Source organism: Vulpes lagopus, chromosome 1 (genome assembly GCF_018345385.1).
Source record: "Vulpes lagopus strain Blue_001 chromosome 1, ASM1834538v1, whole genome shotgun sequence".
In the NCBI taxonomy this organism is placed as follows: Eukaryota; Metazoa; Chordata; class Mammalia; order Carnivora; family Canidae; genus Vulpes; species Vulpes lagopus.
Genome location: NC_054824.1, coordinates 119689809 through 119705320, shown reverse-complemented (window position 1 = coordinate 119705320; position 15512 = coordinate 119689809). Strand labels below are relative to the sequence as shown.

General features: G+C 39.1%; 1 protein-coding gene across 1 annotated transcript in view; it reads left to right on the top strand.

Moving 5' to 3' along the window:
* ABHD3 (abhydrolase domain containing 3, phospholipase) overlaps positions 1 to 14607 on the top strand; it is a 53172-nt gene extending 38565 nt beyond the window's left edge. Inside the window, exons 7-11 of the mRNA XM_041749102.1 lie at positions 1224 to 1336; positions 6625 to 6798; positions 9519 to 9567; positions 9647 to 9812; positions 13726 to 14607. Of these exons, the coding sequence (XP_041605036.1) occupies positions 1224 to 1336; positions 6625 to 6798; positions 9519 to 9567; positions 9647 to 9812; positions 13726 to 13904 (681 nt within the window). The 3' untranslated portion in view covers positions 13905 to 14607. The remainder of the gene's footprint in view (positions 1 to 1223; positions 1337 to 6624; positions 6799 to 9518; positions 9568 to 9646; positions 9813 to 13725) is intronic.
* The last annotated feature ends 905 nt before the right edge of the window (positions 14608 to 15512 follow it).

The window sequence follows — 15512 nt, the reverse complement described above, 5'->3', positions numbered from 1 at the left end:
TTATTCTACAGAGAGGATTGCCCTCTCCTCCCACAGCTCAAACAAAGCATTTGTGAAGCGTTCCTGATAGAAATAGAGCCCTTATTGCTGGAGTTCACATGAAAACCATTTGTTTTAATGCATTATGTATTGAGGCATAATCAGCTTTACATATTTTAACATTCTAAGTGTCTGTTGCAGTATAGCACAGCTGGGGGTGTATGGAGATATTATTGTAAAGGAACATATGTCATTAATAAATCCAGCTAGAAATTGCCTTATCTAGAGTGAAGGCAAAACACCAGAAAACCAGGAAACCACACAACCTCATTGGTAGACAGCACTCAGGATAAAGAAAACAGTTCCCCAGTTAGAAACCAAACCACAATTTAAATTTTTTGTGGCCTTATTGTAAACTCTCTTTTGTTTTCTAGCTTGCTTGTTTTTTAAAATAAAGAAGTACTTTGGGGGATCCCTGGGTGGCGCAGTGGTTTGGCGCTTGCCTTTGGCCCAGGGCGCGATCCTGGAGACCCGGGATCGAATCCCACATCAGGCTCCCGGTGCATGGAGCCTGCTTCTCCCTCTGCCTATGTCTCTGCCTCTCTCTCTCTCTCTCTCTCTGTGACTATCATAAATAAATAAAAATTAAAAAAAAATTTAAAAAAAGAAGTACTTTGGCTTTGTCAGGCATAATTTTTTTTAAAGTGTAATTCTTTGCTTTTTCTTTCTAAATTGACTCTGTTCTTGTTAAGTTGGAGACACATTTGAATGTGGTACTGTGTATTCTATTTAATTTAAGGTATTTGTGTTGGTCTTGCCCTATTTCTATCAAGCCTTCCTTGCATGACCAAAGTCTTTGGTTATTGCCAACTCAGATAGTAATTTTTTTAAAAGATTTTATTTATTTATTTGAGAGAGAAAGAGAGATCACATAAGCAGGGGGAATGGCAGGCAGAGGGAGAGGGAGAAGCAGACTCTCTGCTGAGCAGGGAGCCCAATGTGGGACTCAGTCCAGGAGTCTGGGATCGTGACCTGAGCCAAAGGTGGACACTTGACCGACTAAGCCACCCAGGTGCACCTAGTGTTGACTTTAAATGGCATATACTGCAAGATAGGAGGATGATAAATTGTTCAAAGGTTTTTTTTCTCATATTTGTCTTCTTGCTCTTTTTACATTTCTGTATTATACAAATCATTAACCTCTAGAACTTCAAATTTTATGCTTTGCCTGTCTCTGCTTACAGACACCGAGGACATACTGTTGTGCTAACACCGAAGACTTGGAGACCGTTATTCACCACGTGCACAGTCTGTACCCTTCCGCTCCTTTCCTGGCAGCAGGGGTTTCGATGGGAGGGTAAGGTTTTTCCTTCCTAAAATGAGGGAGAAGTGCTCTTACTTGACTGCTTCTTTCAGGAGACTATAAGCCACAGAGACATTTAAAAATAAATGTTTGATTATTTTTATCTTATTTTACCACGTGTGGTTGAATGAATGAAGGAATTAATCCAGGCAAATTGTAGTATTTTTGCTTGGCAGTTGGTCTCTGTGGTGAAAAGGATAAAGTATTTCCTTGGGAGACTCAGGATTTTGTGAGCCTGGAGGCTTGTTGAAACCATATGACATTGATTCCCATCATTCAGCAGCTGCCATGTTGACCTTCCGATTCCCTGAAGTACTGACTCCCAGCTGTCCCTGTAAGTGCGTCCTCTGGCACCACACAGGAAGCTGACCTTGTAGGCTGACTTTCATCATTCCGATCATAGAAATAATTACTTCTTGCTCTCTCCAGCTGAAGAGGCCTTCAAAATTTTTTTCTCCAGGTGGTGGTGGTTTTGTTTGTTTTGTTTTGTTGCTGGGCAGATGGACCTACCCTGGAATGGTCTCTTAGAAACTGAAGTTTTATTGTTAACCCCTACTCTAGCTGCTATTTTAAGCATATGAATATTATTATACTTTGTGCTTCTTGCAGTTACACTGGGGATTAGTTGGAATATTTTACCATGTTTACTCATTTCTACTAATAATTATTTATGTTTTTTTGTTCCAATGATTATGAACTTAATAAAATCCAAAATTTTAATTATCTGGAATTTTACCATGCTTAGATTCCCTGAACGCTTGTCCAAAACTACATTTATAAATCAGCAAACACATGAGATAGAAAATATTTTTTCTTAATTTTATAATTGATTTATCTTTCAATTTTCAGAACATCTCAGAAGCATATTTACTTGAAAATGAACAGGCTTTACAAATGATAGATTCTGAAAAATAGTTGTTAACCACAGCTTTTTAGATTCTGATAAACATAAAACTAAGAAGAAAAGAATACATTTCTTACATTAGCATGGAAGGTCTGGCTTGACCTACTAAAGGAAGAAATCTGAATCAGAGCAGAAAACCCAGTCAGAACCTCCAAATTGTGCTCGATGTACTTCTCTTTCCTATGCCCCATAATGTGAGCTGTGGAGGACAGGAAGCCGGCTGAAGTTTTCCCCTTAATCATATAAATTCTTGACTTTTTAAAGGCCAGACCTTACATAAACAGGCCCAGATTCTCTATTCAGAAGCTCCCGGGAAATGCCTATTCATGTCACTTTGAATCCTCAGTGCCTGAAGGCAAAACTTGACCATTAGCCTTTGCAGCTGGTTGAATATTAATGTCTTGTAAATTGTTTGAAGGAAGCACCCTTTCTAGTTGCCTAGCACTGTGACACGTTCCCAAGTGGGCTTACCACTTGGGGATGTGTTTTACAGCTTGACACATTTTTTTTCATTTGGAAATGCAACAGACAAAAGCATAGTGTCGAAGATCCTAATGTCCAGTGCCCCTGTAGACTGGGGTAATCCCCAAGCCTGTGATGCCTGCGACCAAGTAGGGGATGAAAGCCAGAACTGAGTCTAGCCAAGGAATCCACACCATGCTAGACCCAGTCAGGTTTCAGCTCCCAATGAGCTGGTAAACAAGCTTTAAAGAATGTATAGAGGGCAGCCCCGGTGGCGCAGCGGTTTGGCGCCGCCTGCAGCCTAGGGCGTGATCCTGGAGACCCAGAATCGAGTCCCACGTCAGGCTCCTTGCGTTGAGCCTGCTTCTCCCTCTGCCTGTGTCTCTGCCTGTGTGTGTGTGTGTGTGTGTGTCTCAATAAATAAATAAATAAATAAATAATCAATCTTAAAAAAATATAGAAATTCTAAGAAGTATATATAGAAGTATAGAAATTCTAAGTATATATAAAAGAGTATAATGATCCCCCATATATGCTAATCATCTGGCTTCAATATTAATCAACTCTTCATGCAGCTTCTATAATTATCAACTCACCAGTAGTCTTGTTAATCAGTATCACCCTCCATGCCTCCCTAATTCTGATTATCTTAAATACATATCAGATATCACTATAAATATTTCAGTAGGTATCTCTAAAAGGTAGACTCTCTTTAAAACACACACACACAAAATACCATTATCATACCCAAACAAAACTAACAATAATTCCTAAGAACTATTTTGTCAGTGTCACGTTTCCCCAATTGGTTTTATTTTATTATTTTTTAAAGATTTTATTTATTTATTCATCAGAGACACAGAGAGAGAGACAGACAAAGAGGGAGAAGCAGGCTCCCTGTGGGAAGCCAGATGCGGGACTCGATCCTGGGACCCTAGGATCACGTTCTGAGCCGAAGGCAGATGCTCTGTTGTGCTCAAGATTGCGAATCCGAGAAACCACCAAGGAGCCGACACCATGCAAGCGCACGAGGGTTTATTTGCAAGCTCGAGCTTGGATCCAAGTATACCCAACACAGCAGAGCAGAGATTTGGACCCCGAGGTTAAGAGGCGTAGTGGTTTTATAGAGGCCAGTGGCCAATGAGATTGTAACACACACAGAAAGTTGCATAGTCATGTCGGTCCTCATGCAGGTGGCCAATTGAATTACCATTTGCCCCATAGTGACCGTTTGAACTAGCCTATCACTCTGGTCAGAATTGGTGTGCAGGTTTAGTGGGCAAAAGGCGGGGTTTACATTCTTTGGCGGTTAGGGGTTCCGCATTCCTATATGGTCCAGTTTCCAGTAAGGGTGTGCTCAGCCGCTTGACTAGGGTGGGGGAGTGCCTTAAGCAATAAGCAGGTCATGTGGGGGTTATACATGAGATGGCAGGTGCAGCACAAAATGGAGTTAGTTCTGCTCTGCTTGTCCAGGGGTAGGGGATTTTTGTTAAATTCCTTAGGTCCCACAGCTCAACCACTGAGCCACCCAGGTACCACAGTTGGTTTTACAGTGTGTTTGAGTCAGGAACCAGAGAATATCCATACATTGGGATTAGTATGCCTCTTAAGTCTCTCTCTCTCTCTTTTTTTTTAAAGATATTTATTTATTCATTCATTCATTCATTCATTTGAGACACAGAGAGAGAGAGAGAGGCAGAGACACAGGCAGAGGGAGAAGCAGGCTCCATGCAGGAAACCTGATGCGGGACCCAATCCTGGGACTCCAGGATCATGCTCCGAGCCAAAGGCAGATCCCCAACCACTCATCCACCCAAGTGTCCGCATCTTAAGTCTGTTAATTCATGGATTCCTTTTCTGTCTCTGTTTCTTTTCATTTGGTGAAAAAAATGGAGTCCTTTTATTATCAAAGTAAAACAACCTTTTTTGGAGTGACATCTTGATATTATTTTTCTCCTGCATAATAGTTAAGTATTTCCCACCCTGCTCCGCTGACTTTGCCTTGGATACTACTGTTTCTTTCTACTCCTGAGAGCTTCCCTTCCAACCCTTCCAGTTTGCCCATTATACCAACTTCCCAGCACACTGTGACTTCCAGCCAAAGAATTAGTACCACCAAAACTAGGACCCTGGAATGAACTGTTTGCAGGAAAGTAAACATTCTGTAAATGACGTAGTGAACCACAGTACTGTATACCAGGAATACAGTCATTATTAAGAGTTATTTGCAAAAACAAAATCTCTACTTTTGATCTGAAGCCTCATCCCATTCCCTCTGCAAGCCACTTGGGCTGGGAAAGAGAATAATACAGAATTTTTATCCATTCTATTTCAGAACCTCCACAATTGGAGTAATAAAAAAGAGAAAATAGGGATGCCTGGGTGGCTCAGCAGTTGGGTGTCTGCCTTCGGCTCAGGTAGTGACCCCAGGATCCGGGATCAAGTCCCACAATGGGCTCCCTGCGAGGAGCCTGCTTCTCCCTCTGCCTGTGTCTCTGCCCCTCTCTCTCTCTGTGTGTGTGTCTCTCATGAATAAATAAATCTTTAAAAAATATATAATAAAAAACAGAATTTAGGCTATCATCCTTTCTCTTAGTTGGTAATGTTAAACTTGGATTTCTGACATTTGTATTAGCTTAAACAGGAAAGAATAGGAAGAGAAAACAAGTGACTTCGGGGGCCAAGAGCTCTGCCACAACTCAAAAAGTCTAACTCTTAAGTTTGGGAGCCCTTTAGAGACTACATTTAGGAAGCAAGAGCTCAGAGGCAACCAGACCCATCACTCACAATCTCCAGTGTTAAACCCAGAGATCTGTGATAATTTTGAAAGCTCTCCAGGTAGATTACAATATGCAGCCATGTCTGAAAACCACTCCTTACACTCTCTCATCTATGCCAAGGCACACAGGCCAAATCTGGCAATCTGTTTTGTCCAAGAGCTAAGAATGGTTATTATATTCTTAAATGGTTGAAGAAGGGGCACCTGGGTGGTTCAATCACTTAAGCATCCAACACCTGATTTTGGCTCAGGTCATGATTTCAGGTTTGTGAGATGGAGCCCCATGTCAGCTCTGCACTGGGAATGGAGCCTGCTTAAGATTCGCTCTCCCTTTGCCCTCCCCACAGTTTGTGCACGCATGCACATGGACATGCTGTGTGAGTGTGTATCTCTCTCTCCCCCTAAATAAATAAAGTCTGTAAAAAAAATTTTTTTAATTAAATGGCTGGAAAAAAATCAGAAAAATACCAGTTTGTGTCATGTGAAAATTACATGAAATTTAAATCTCATCCATATATAATGTTTTGTTGGAAGACAGCAATGTCTGTTCATTTATGTATTATCTATAGTTGCTTTTGCACTACAATCATGTAGTTAGGTAGTTGTGACAGTTATTATATGGCCAGCAAAGCCCCAAATATTTACTCTATTGCCCATTATAGGAAAATTGGCCTGAAACACCCCTCACATACTAAAATTAAACATTCACTTAGAAGCTGGGGCCCAAGGATTTGCATATTTTTAATAAACATCCAATATTATTTTTAAAAATGAAAGAAAGAGAAGGAAGGAAAGCAAGGGAAGGAAGGAGAGAAAGAAGGAGGAAGGGAGAAAGGAAAGAAAAAACCCACCCTACTCTTACACAGGATTTTTCTTATATTTTCCTTCATACAAGGATACACATACACATAATAACGGTATGCCTTGGCTATTCACATTACAGCCAACTACAAGATAAATAAGTATGTGAACCTAAGGAAAAAATGAAGTACTTGCATACTTTTCCAAAGATAAAGGTCTTAAACACTGGTTTATGTTTTTTCTTCTCCATAGTTAAGGTAAAGTCCATAGTTAAAAATAAGATATCATGAGAGGTAACAAATTCCTCACAAAGTTTCCTGTTTCTCCCCATTTTAGAATGCTGCTTTTGAATTACCTGGGCAAAATTGGGCCGAAAACTCCTTTAAAGGCAGCTGCAACTTTTTCAGTTGGTTGGAATACTTTTGCTTGTTCTGAGTCGTTGGAGAAACCACTCAACTGGCTGCTTTTTAACTATTACTTGACAACTTGCCTCCAGTCTTCAGTAAATAAGTAAGTCATCTTTAAAATCTGATATCTCGGGATCCCTGGGTGGCACAGCGGTTTGACGCCTGCCTTTGGCCCAGGGCGCGATCCTGGAGATCCGGGATCGAATCCCACGTCGGGCTCCCGGTGCATGGAGCCTGCTTCTCCCTCTGCCTATGTCTCTGCCTCTCTCTCTCACTGTGTTCCTATCATAAATAAATAAAAATTTAAAAAAATAAAATAAAATCTGATGTCTCTAAACTTTTTGGGGTACATGCCTGAACAGAAAAAAGTTATATAACACTGCTAAGATCTGTATACTTATGTTTACATTATATACCTTTACTATGGTACCCAAATATTCATTGTTATATACAAAACTAAAAAGGTTTTAAGTAAATGCTAAAAATTTACATAAAGGTTGTAATGTTTTCTTTCTGTATCTCAGTGGACTGTTTTACAACCCCTAGGGTATGTGCCCCTGCTTTGAAGATCACTGTTCTAAATTATTCCAAAAGACTTAAAAACGTTAACATTGACTGTGTTGAATAACATTATGGGCTATTTCCCCAGATTTTCTACCTGTTGTTAATCTATTAATATCTAATTCTTTCCTAGGTAATAAGCAATGTACTAAGTGTTTTTAGTGCTGAATAATATAGTTTTTTAAGCATATGCTTACAAGTATATGTTTGTTTAAAGATTTTATTTATTCATGAGAGACACAGAGAGGCAGAGACACAGGCAGAGGGAGAAGCAGGCTCCCTGTGGGGAGCCCGATGCAGGCCTCAATCCCAGGACCCAGGGATCATGACCTGAGCCGAAGGCAGATGCTCAACCACTGAGCCACCCAGGTGCCCTACAAGCAAGCATATGTTTTAGAAGCTTAGGGAAATGCATTTCACTTGGATATTCTCAGCGCCCCCCCCCCCCCCACTTCTTAACATTACCAGACTACTGTGTTTGCATTAGTTTTTCTGGTTTTTCTGGAATTGTTTGTATATCTTCTACCATTTAAATTGGTATGGTACCAAAGGAGAGATGTTTCTGTTTCTATTTTGATGACTTTTACCATCTGTTTTTAGGTGAATTAATCAATGTAATATAAATGCTAAATAAAAAGTCCAGTGAATTTGTACAGGACTTATTGAAAACCATAGATATCCCAAAAGTTGATATTAGATATTACATTAAACTTAGCCTTATTAAGTTAGAGATGTTGATTATAAAATATTGCTTAAAATATTAAAAAGTTAGAAAAAAAAAGTTAGATCACTAATTACTCATTGTCAGTGAAAAGGGGGACAGTAGCAAGAAAATTGAAGAGAATGATTTGGGAATTAACATATTGATTGTATAAGAAAAATGACCACTGAGCAGCCCGGGTGGTTCAGCAGTTTAGCGCCGCCTTCAGCCCAGGCCTGATCCTGGAGACCCGGGGTTCCTGCATGGAGCCTGCTTCTCCCTCTGCCTGTGTCTCTGCCTCTACCCCCCCCCCCCGCCCCCACTCTGTGTGTGTCTCTTGTGAATAAATAAATCTTTAAAAAAAAAAAAAGAAAGAAAAATGACCACCATTAAGGGGCACCTGGCTGGCTCTGAGTCGTTGAGCCACCTGGTGGAGCATGTGACTCCTGACTCATGAGTTCAAGCCCCACATTGGGTGTAGGGCTTACTTAAAAATAAAGAAATAAAATATTTAAAAAGAAAAAAAGAAAGAAAAGTGACCACCATTTGAAAAATAAGTATATAAAATATAAAATTTAATTTTCAACATAGCATTTTAAAAATAATGTCTTCAGGTGGTTTATTCAATTGAAAGCTTCTGGCAATACGTAAGGCCTTTTTAGTCAAATTGATTTAATAGTAGCAGTGTGTAGGTACAACTTGTTATGAAGCAATATTTATGTGTATTATTATAAAATTAGTTCAGGGATGCCTGGGTGGCTAAGTGGTTGAGCATTTGCCTTTGGCTCAGGGTATGATCCTGGAGTCCCAGGATTGAGTCCCACATCGGGCTCTTTGTGTGGAGCCTGCTTCTCCCTCTGCCTGTGTCTCTGCCTCTCTCTCTCTCTCTCTCTGTCTCTCGTGAATAAATAAATAAAATCTTTTAAAAAATAAAAATAAATATAGATCAGTGGCCTTCAATTTTTTAAGAAAGTACTTTGGGGGCACTTGGGTGGCTCAGTTGGTTAAGTATCCAACTCTTGATTTCAGCTCAGGTCATGATCTCAAGGATGTGAGATCGAGTCCCGTGTTAACCTCCTTGCTTGGTGTGGAACCTGCTTAAGAGTCTCTCTCTCCCTCTTCCTTTTCCCCCCCAGCCCCCTCTTTCTCTCTCTAAAAAAAAAAGTACTTTTAAAAATTGTCTTGAGGAAAAATATAAATGTACTTCTGCTAATCTGATTAAGTAAATATTTATTGAGTGCCAACTTTGTGCCCTGTGTTAGACTGTTCAGTTATTTTTTTTTTAATTTTTTTTTATTTATTTATGATAGTCACAGAGAGAGAGAGAGAGGCAGAGACACAGGCGGAGGGAGAAGCAGGCTCCATGCACCGGGAGCCTGATGTGGGATTCGATCCTGGGTCTCCAGGATCGCGCCCCGGGCCAAAGGCAGGCGCCAAACCGCTGCGCCACCCAGGGATCCCCAGTTATTTATTATGATGTACTTTAGGTATGATTGAGATAGCAATGACCTTTGTTTTTTTTTTTATCTTAATTTTTTACCTTTGAAATTCTTTTGCTGCAGGCATCGGCACATGTTTGTAAAACAAATAGACATGGATCATGTTATGAAGGTAGGAGAGAAAATTTATGTAAAATTTTGATTTCTTCTTTCGATTCCAAGGATGGAGATAATCTGTTTTTATTTTTCAGGCTAAATCCATCAGAGAGTTTGATAAGCGATTCACTTCAGTCATGTTTGGGTACCAAACAATTGATGATTATTATACTGATGCCAGCCCCAATCGTAGGCTGAAGTCAGTAGGAATCCCAGTGTTGTGTCTGAATTCTGTGGATGATGTTTTCTCACCAAGTCATGGTAAAATTAACGTATTTCTATACATCTTGATATGAAGTAGCCATTTTAAAATACCGTTCTTTTTAAGAATATACAATACTGAGAAGTAAAATGTCATATAAAATGTTTTCCACTGCAATAGAAAAAAATAGCTAGGGATCCCTGGGTGGCGCAGCGGTTTGGTGCCTGCCTTTGGCCCAGGGCGCGATCCTGGGGACCCGGGATCGAATCCCACATCAGGCTCCCAGTGCATGGAGCCTGCTTCTCCCTCCGCCTGTGTCTCTGCCTCTCTCTCTCTCTCTGTGACTATCATAAATAAATAAAAATTAAAAAATTTATAAAAAAAAATAGCTAGATACTGATAATTTAGTATCTAAATGTCTGAGATCATTTTAAATGCTTTCACAGACCCTTATCTGGTTCATTTTAAGAGGTTTTGAGTGAATTATGACTTTGAATATTTCACTTGTTCTCATTTTTTATAACCTTTCCTTCTTATCTGTTCTTTGGACAAATTATGTTGCAATATCTTTGCCTCATAAGTTCACTGTTATCATTTGCCTTTTCTTCTCAGATTCTTTTTTTTTAATTTTTTTAAATTTATTTATGATAGTCACACACACACAGAGAGAGAGAGAGGCAGAGACACAGGCAGAGGGAGAAGCAGGCTCCATGCACCGGGAGCCCGACGTGGGATTCAATCCCGGGTCTCCAGGATCGCGCCCTGGGCCAAAGGCAGGCGCTAAACCGCTGCGCCACCCAGGGGTCCCGTCTTCTCAGATTCTTAAGCAGAAGGCTTTGGAACTTTTCTCCTCTTTTAACCTGAAAGAAAACTTGAGACTTTATAAACATGATGTCCTTGACTGTCTCAATGAGTGTAAGCACATTTGGTCACATTTGAAGGGAAACAGTCTGCTTTTCCCTGGATACTGTAAAAAAGGAAACTATGCCCAAATTAACTTCCTTCCTCTCGTAATTTAAGAAATACGGAATTTGGTGGCAAAGATATATACACGTGTGTTCATACATCAAAGCAACATAAGATGATAAGAAGTCATCATAAGGATCAGCAGACTTGACCTCTAATTCTTTATCTAATGAAATTTCAAAAAGCTTTTTTTTAAAAAAAAAAGATTTTATTTATTTATTTGAGAGAGAACACGAGCAGTGGGGAGCAGCAGAGGGAAAGAGAGAGGGAGAAGCAGACTCCCCGCTGAGCAGGGAGCACTTGACATGACAGCAGGGCTGATCCCAGGACCCTGAGATCACAACCTGAGCTGAAGGCAGACACTCATCCCCCACCAATGGAGCCACCCAGTACCCCCACAAAGCTTTTATAAAGTTTCTTCTTATTCCCCCCAAATACTTTAAAAACATTTTCCCCAAGTACTTCATTTAAAAAAAAATGACTACAAACACAACATATATGCATTATCAATAGTTCAGAAAATCCCCCAAAGTATATAAAAATAAAAATCACCTATCATTTTATTGTGTGATTTATGATAATCACAAGTGACTTTAGATAGCTGGAACTTTTTGGCCTTTCACCACAAATCAAGAACTGAAACTGAAATTTAGTATTCATTGAATTATGTGGTGGTTATTTAGTCTATTTTCATTGGATTAAGAAAGTGTAGTGTTTCTCCTTTTTTTAATATTTCACAGGCCCTTTTTTTACCAACCAAAATTTCTCAGCATTTTAACCTGCCCCCTTGGTTGAAATTTAAACTCATTATTCCCTGTTCTTTCCCAAGTCCTTAAGATAGTCTTGCCACATTGAAATAGTAGGCAATTGTCTGCATTCTGAGAGCACAGGCAACCAGCATCTTTCACGTGACTCCAACGTGGCACAGTCTTTGTTCTTCTGATAGGACTGTAAGTATCAGTGTTAGAAATTCCTGAGTGTATCCAGAGTGTGAAATTGGGACTCATAATAATTCAATCAGAGGCAAATGAAGCATTCTAAGTCAAAACCTTTAAAGGAAGGTGAAAAATTAGCAAAATAATAGCAAAAATAATATGTCATTTCACCCGCTCCTCCCCTTGAGCTCACATGCCTTATCCCAAGATAGGAGATACTCTTCTTTAGGTGGCGTTGGCTAAGGATGTGAGTGCAGGACCCATTTGGGCAAGGGCTTGGGTTGCTGAGCCTTGATTTAGGATCTTGAAGTTTATTCTTCAGGGAGCATTGTGAGGGGTCAAACTGAGTACATCGTCAGAACCAGCAATTTGCGCACGGCAGCAGCTCCATCTTATAAGGGTTTTCGTTCTCCTAGAAAACTGTGAGAGGAGCTGTGTCAGCTTCCTTTCCTTCATTAGAAGGGTGTGGGGTACGGAGATCTTACCTTTAATTAGCTCATTTACCCTTAAGACTCTGCCCAGGACCTGAAGGTCTAAAATACTGCAACAACCACCTTAACTTAATTAAGGAGATAAGCTTTAGCAGTATCTGAAATTAAAACAGTTCTCATGCCAGGTTGTGATTCATTATAGATCTTAAATCAAAACATTTTCACTGTGAACTCTAAGCATGGGAGAAAAAATAAAAATAAAACAACTTCAATTCACATTCTTTTGAGTGAAGTTATGACTCAGGACAGATTTTGTAGGGATGCCTGGGTGGCTCAGCTTGTTTGGCGCCTGCCTTCGGCCCAGGGCGTGATACTGGAGTCCCAGGATCGAGTGATACTGGAGTCCCAGGATCGAGTCCCACATCAGGCTCCCTGCGTGGAACCTGCTTCTCCCTCTGTCTGTGTCTCTGCCTCTGTGTGTGTGAGTGTGTGTGTGTGTGTGTGTCTTGTGAATAAGTAAATAAAGTCTTTAAAAAAAAGGGATAGATTTTTGTAGCATATATGAAGATTGTCATTACTAGTGAATTATTTAAATATAGCAACTATATTTTCAAAATGAAGTATTTCAAAAAAAAAAAAAAAAAAAAAGGGATCCCTGGGTGGCGCAGCGGTTTGGCGCCTGCCTTTGGCCCAGGGCGCGATCCTGGAGACCCGGGATCGAATCCCACGTCGGGCTCCCGGTGCATGGAGCCTGCTTCTCCCTCTGCCTGTGTCTCTGCCTCTCTCTCTCTCTCTCTATGACTATCATAAATTAAAAAAAAAAAAACAAAAAAAAAACAAAATAAAGTATTTCATTGCACTCTTTTTTGCTATCTATATATGTTTTTACTATATAAATTATTGTATAGGGGTGTTTGAGTGGCTCAGTTGGTTAAGTGTCTACCTTCAGCTCAGGTCATGATCTCAGGGTCCTAGCTTTGAGCTCCACATCAGGCTCCCTGCTCATCAGGAAGCCTGCTTCTTCTAACCCTCCCCTCTGTTCATTCTCTCTCTCTCTCTCTCCCCCCCCCAATAAATAAATTAAATAAATAAATAAATAAATAAATAAATAAATAAATAAATAAATATTTTTTAAAAATCGTTGTATAACTTTGAATCCTTAAGATGGCCAACAACTGGCCCCTCAGGAATCCTAACTTCATATAAAATAAACCAAAGTCATCCATAATGAATTTATAGTTCTCATGAAGGTGATGAGTTGTTGTTTTCCTGATGTAATACCTAAGTGAGGATCTTACAGCATAATGTAAGGATTCACCATACCTTGAATTACTTTATTGTTTCAAAACAAGACTGGGCCTTTTCATACTTTTATGTTTTGAGTAAACACTTGGATTGATTCTTCTAAAAATAATGGTTCAGTACCTAGCTGTATCCGTGACCTGTTATAAGAATATAAATGGTTGATACAAATTAGACCTATTCTATTAGCCATAGTCATTACAAATATTTATTTAAGTCATCGTGTTTCAGTTTGTAATGATGGGAAATGCTAAAAGTATGTATTTGCCGTAATGGAAACTGGTAATAATTACGTATTTTTCTTTACCCTTTCCTCTCTCATCTTTTTTTACTCCAAGCTATTCCAATTGAAACTGCCAAGCAAAACCCTAATGTTGCATTGGTCCTTACTTCTTATGGAGGCCATATTGGTTTTCTGGAGGGAATCTGGCCACGTCAGTCCACTTACATGGATCGAGTCTTCAAGCAGTTTGTACAGGCCATGGTGGAGCATGGACATGAACTCTCTAACATGTAATTCTTTAGGTGCATTTTGTCTGAACCACCACATAATGGCAGCTCAGCTTAGTGCCCAAATCTTAACTATTGTATGTATATAAAACAGATGAGCCAGCAGGTGGTGAAGAGGTCCAGAATGACATGCAAAAACTACTTTTTTGGGGGAAACAAAACAACTTTGTAGCAAGAAATGAAATATAGATTTAGATTGTAACTCATGTAGATTTTATTTTTACTATGCCTTACCAAGTATGACCTTAAAGTAGTCAGACATGGAATTGCACTTAACCAAAACTATTGTGTAAAAAGATTTTAATTCCTCAGGGTTTTAATTTAGGCTAGTATTTTTTTAGATTACTCATTTTAGGTGACTTAATGGTACTTTAATAACTGTTAAGAGATTTTAGTTATTTGAATGTAAGTTGTAAGATGGCACATTCCTAAGGGTATTTATACCTAATGACTATAATATGAAAACTGAAATAAGATAAAATACAATGCACTAAATCTTTTATGTATCCTAACTTTAAAAAGCAAATCAACAATATTAGACTGATGTCTATACATGCTGATACTCTGATAATATTACTACTCTGATCATATTAAATTAAGGCTGTTTTATGTTTTATAACAATTATAGTTTACATGCTTATTTTTAAAATAGTATATGTGCTTACATATATATCAATATATTAAAATAAATTCTATCATTTTAAATTGTTTCTTTTTGAGTCTTTATAAAAAAGTAATCCCTAGAAATTATTCTATGATAATTTCATGAGTGCATTAGTAAGAAATATTAAAATGTTTTGTTTCACTGTTTCCAGAATATAGGGTTCACATCACTTGTACCAATTAAAAATACTTTCAGCTTCAGGAAACCTGTCTAACAATGACTTGGGAATTACAATATTTAATTATCTTGCATGATAAAAAGTCTCCAGGCAGGCCAGGACTGGTGTAGGGGTTTCCAATGTCATCAAAGACTCAGGATTTTTCTGTTTCCACTCTACTTAGCAGGGTAGCTAGTTATCTCCTAGACACAGGATGTCTTTTGCAGCTCTGACGTCAGGTTTGTGGAAAAGGGGGAAGGAGTGGGGCCAGACATATCTAAGACATGTGCTTATATGCATTGGCTAGAACTGGGCCATATGGGCACCCTGATTGAGGAGGCTGGGAAATCAAGTATGTAAACTTTTTCTTTTGTCATGTAGGCAAGCAAAGGAGAAGGGATTGCCAATGGTTGTTGGACTGGCCAGCTGAGAGTGGTAGCTTCCATGTCATTCAACCTCTTTCCCCCTTATTTTTTTTCTTTTTACTATTTCCACCTGTTTATAAAATATGTACATTTTTGCCCAGTTATCACATTAAGAGAATCATGTACAAAACATATTAACACAAAATTGTTAACTAAAAGTGCCACTTTGTGAGAGTTCCTAATAATGTGCTTGTAAACTCCCTTATAACTGTGTCTAGAATGATAGCACCGATGATACCAGAGCTTTGTTTGTCTGTACAGCATATATTCTGATTCAAAAGTAATAATTACTTTCAGTCTGTATGGTTCATGTGGAGCTGATCGTGCCTTTCAGACTTACCTTCTAAATTGTAAACAAAAATTGTATCA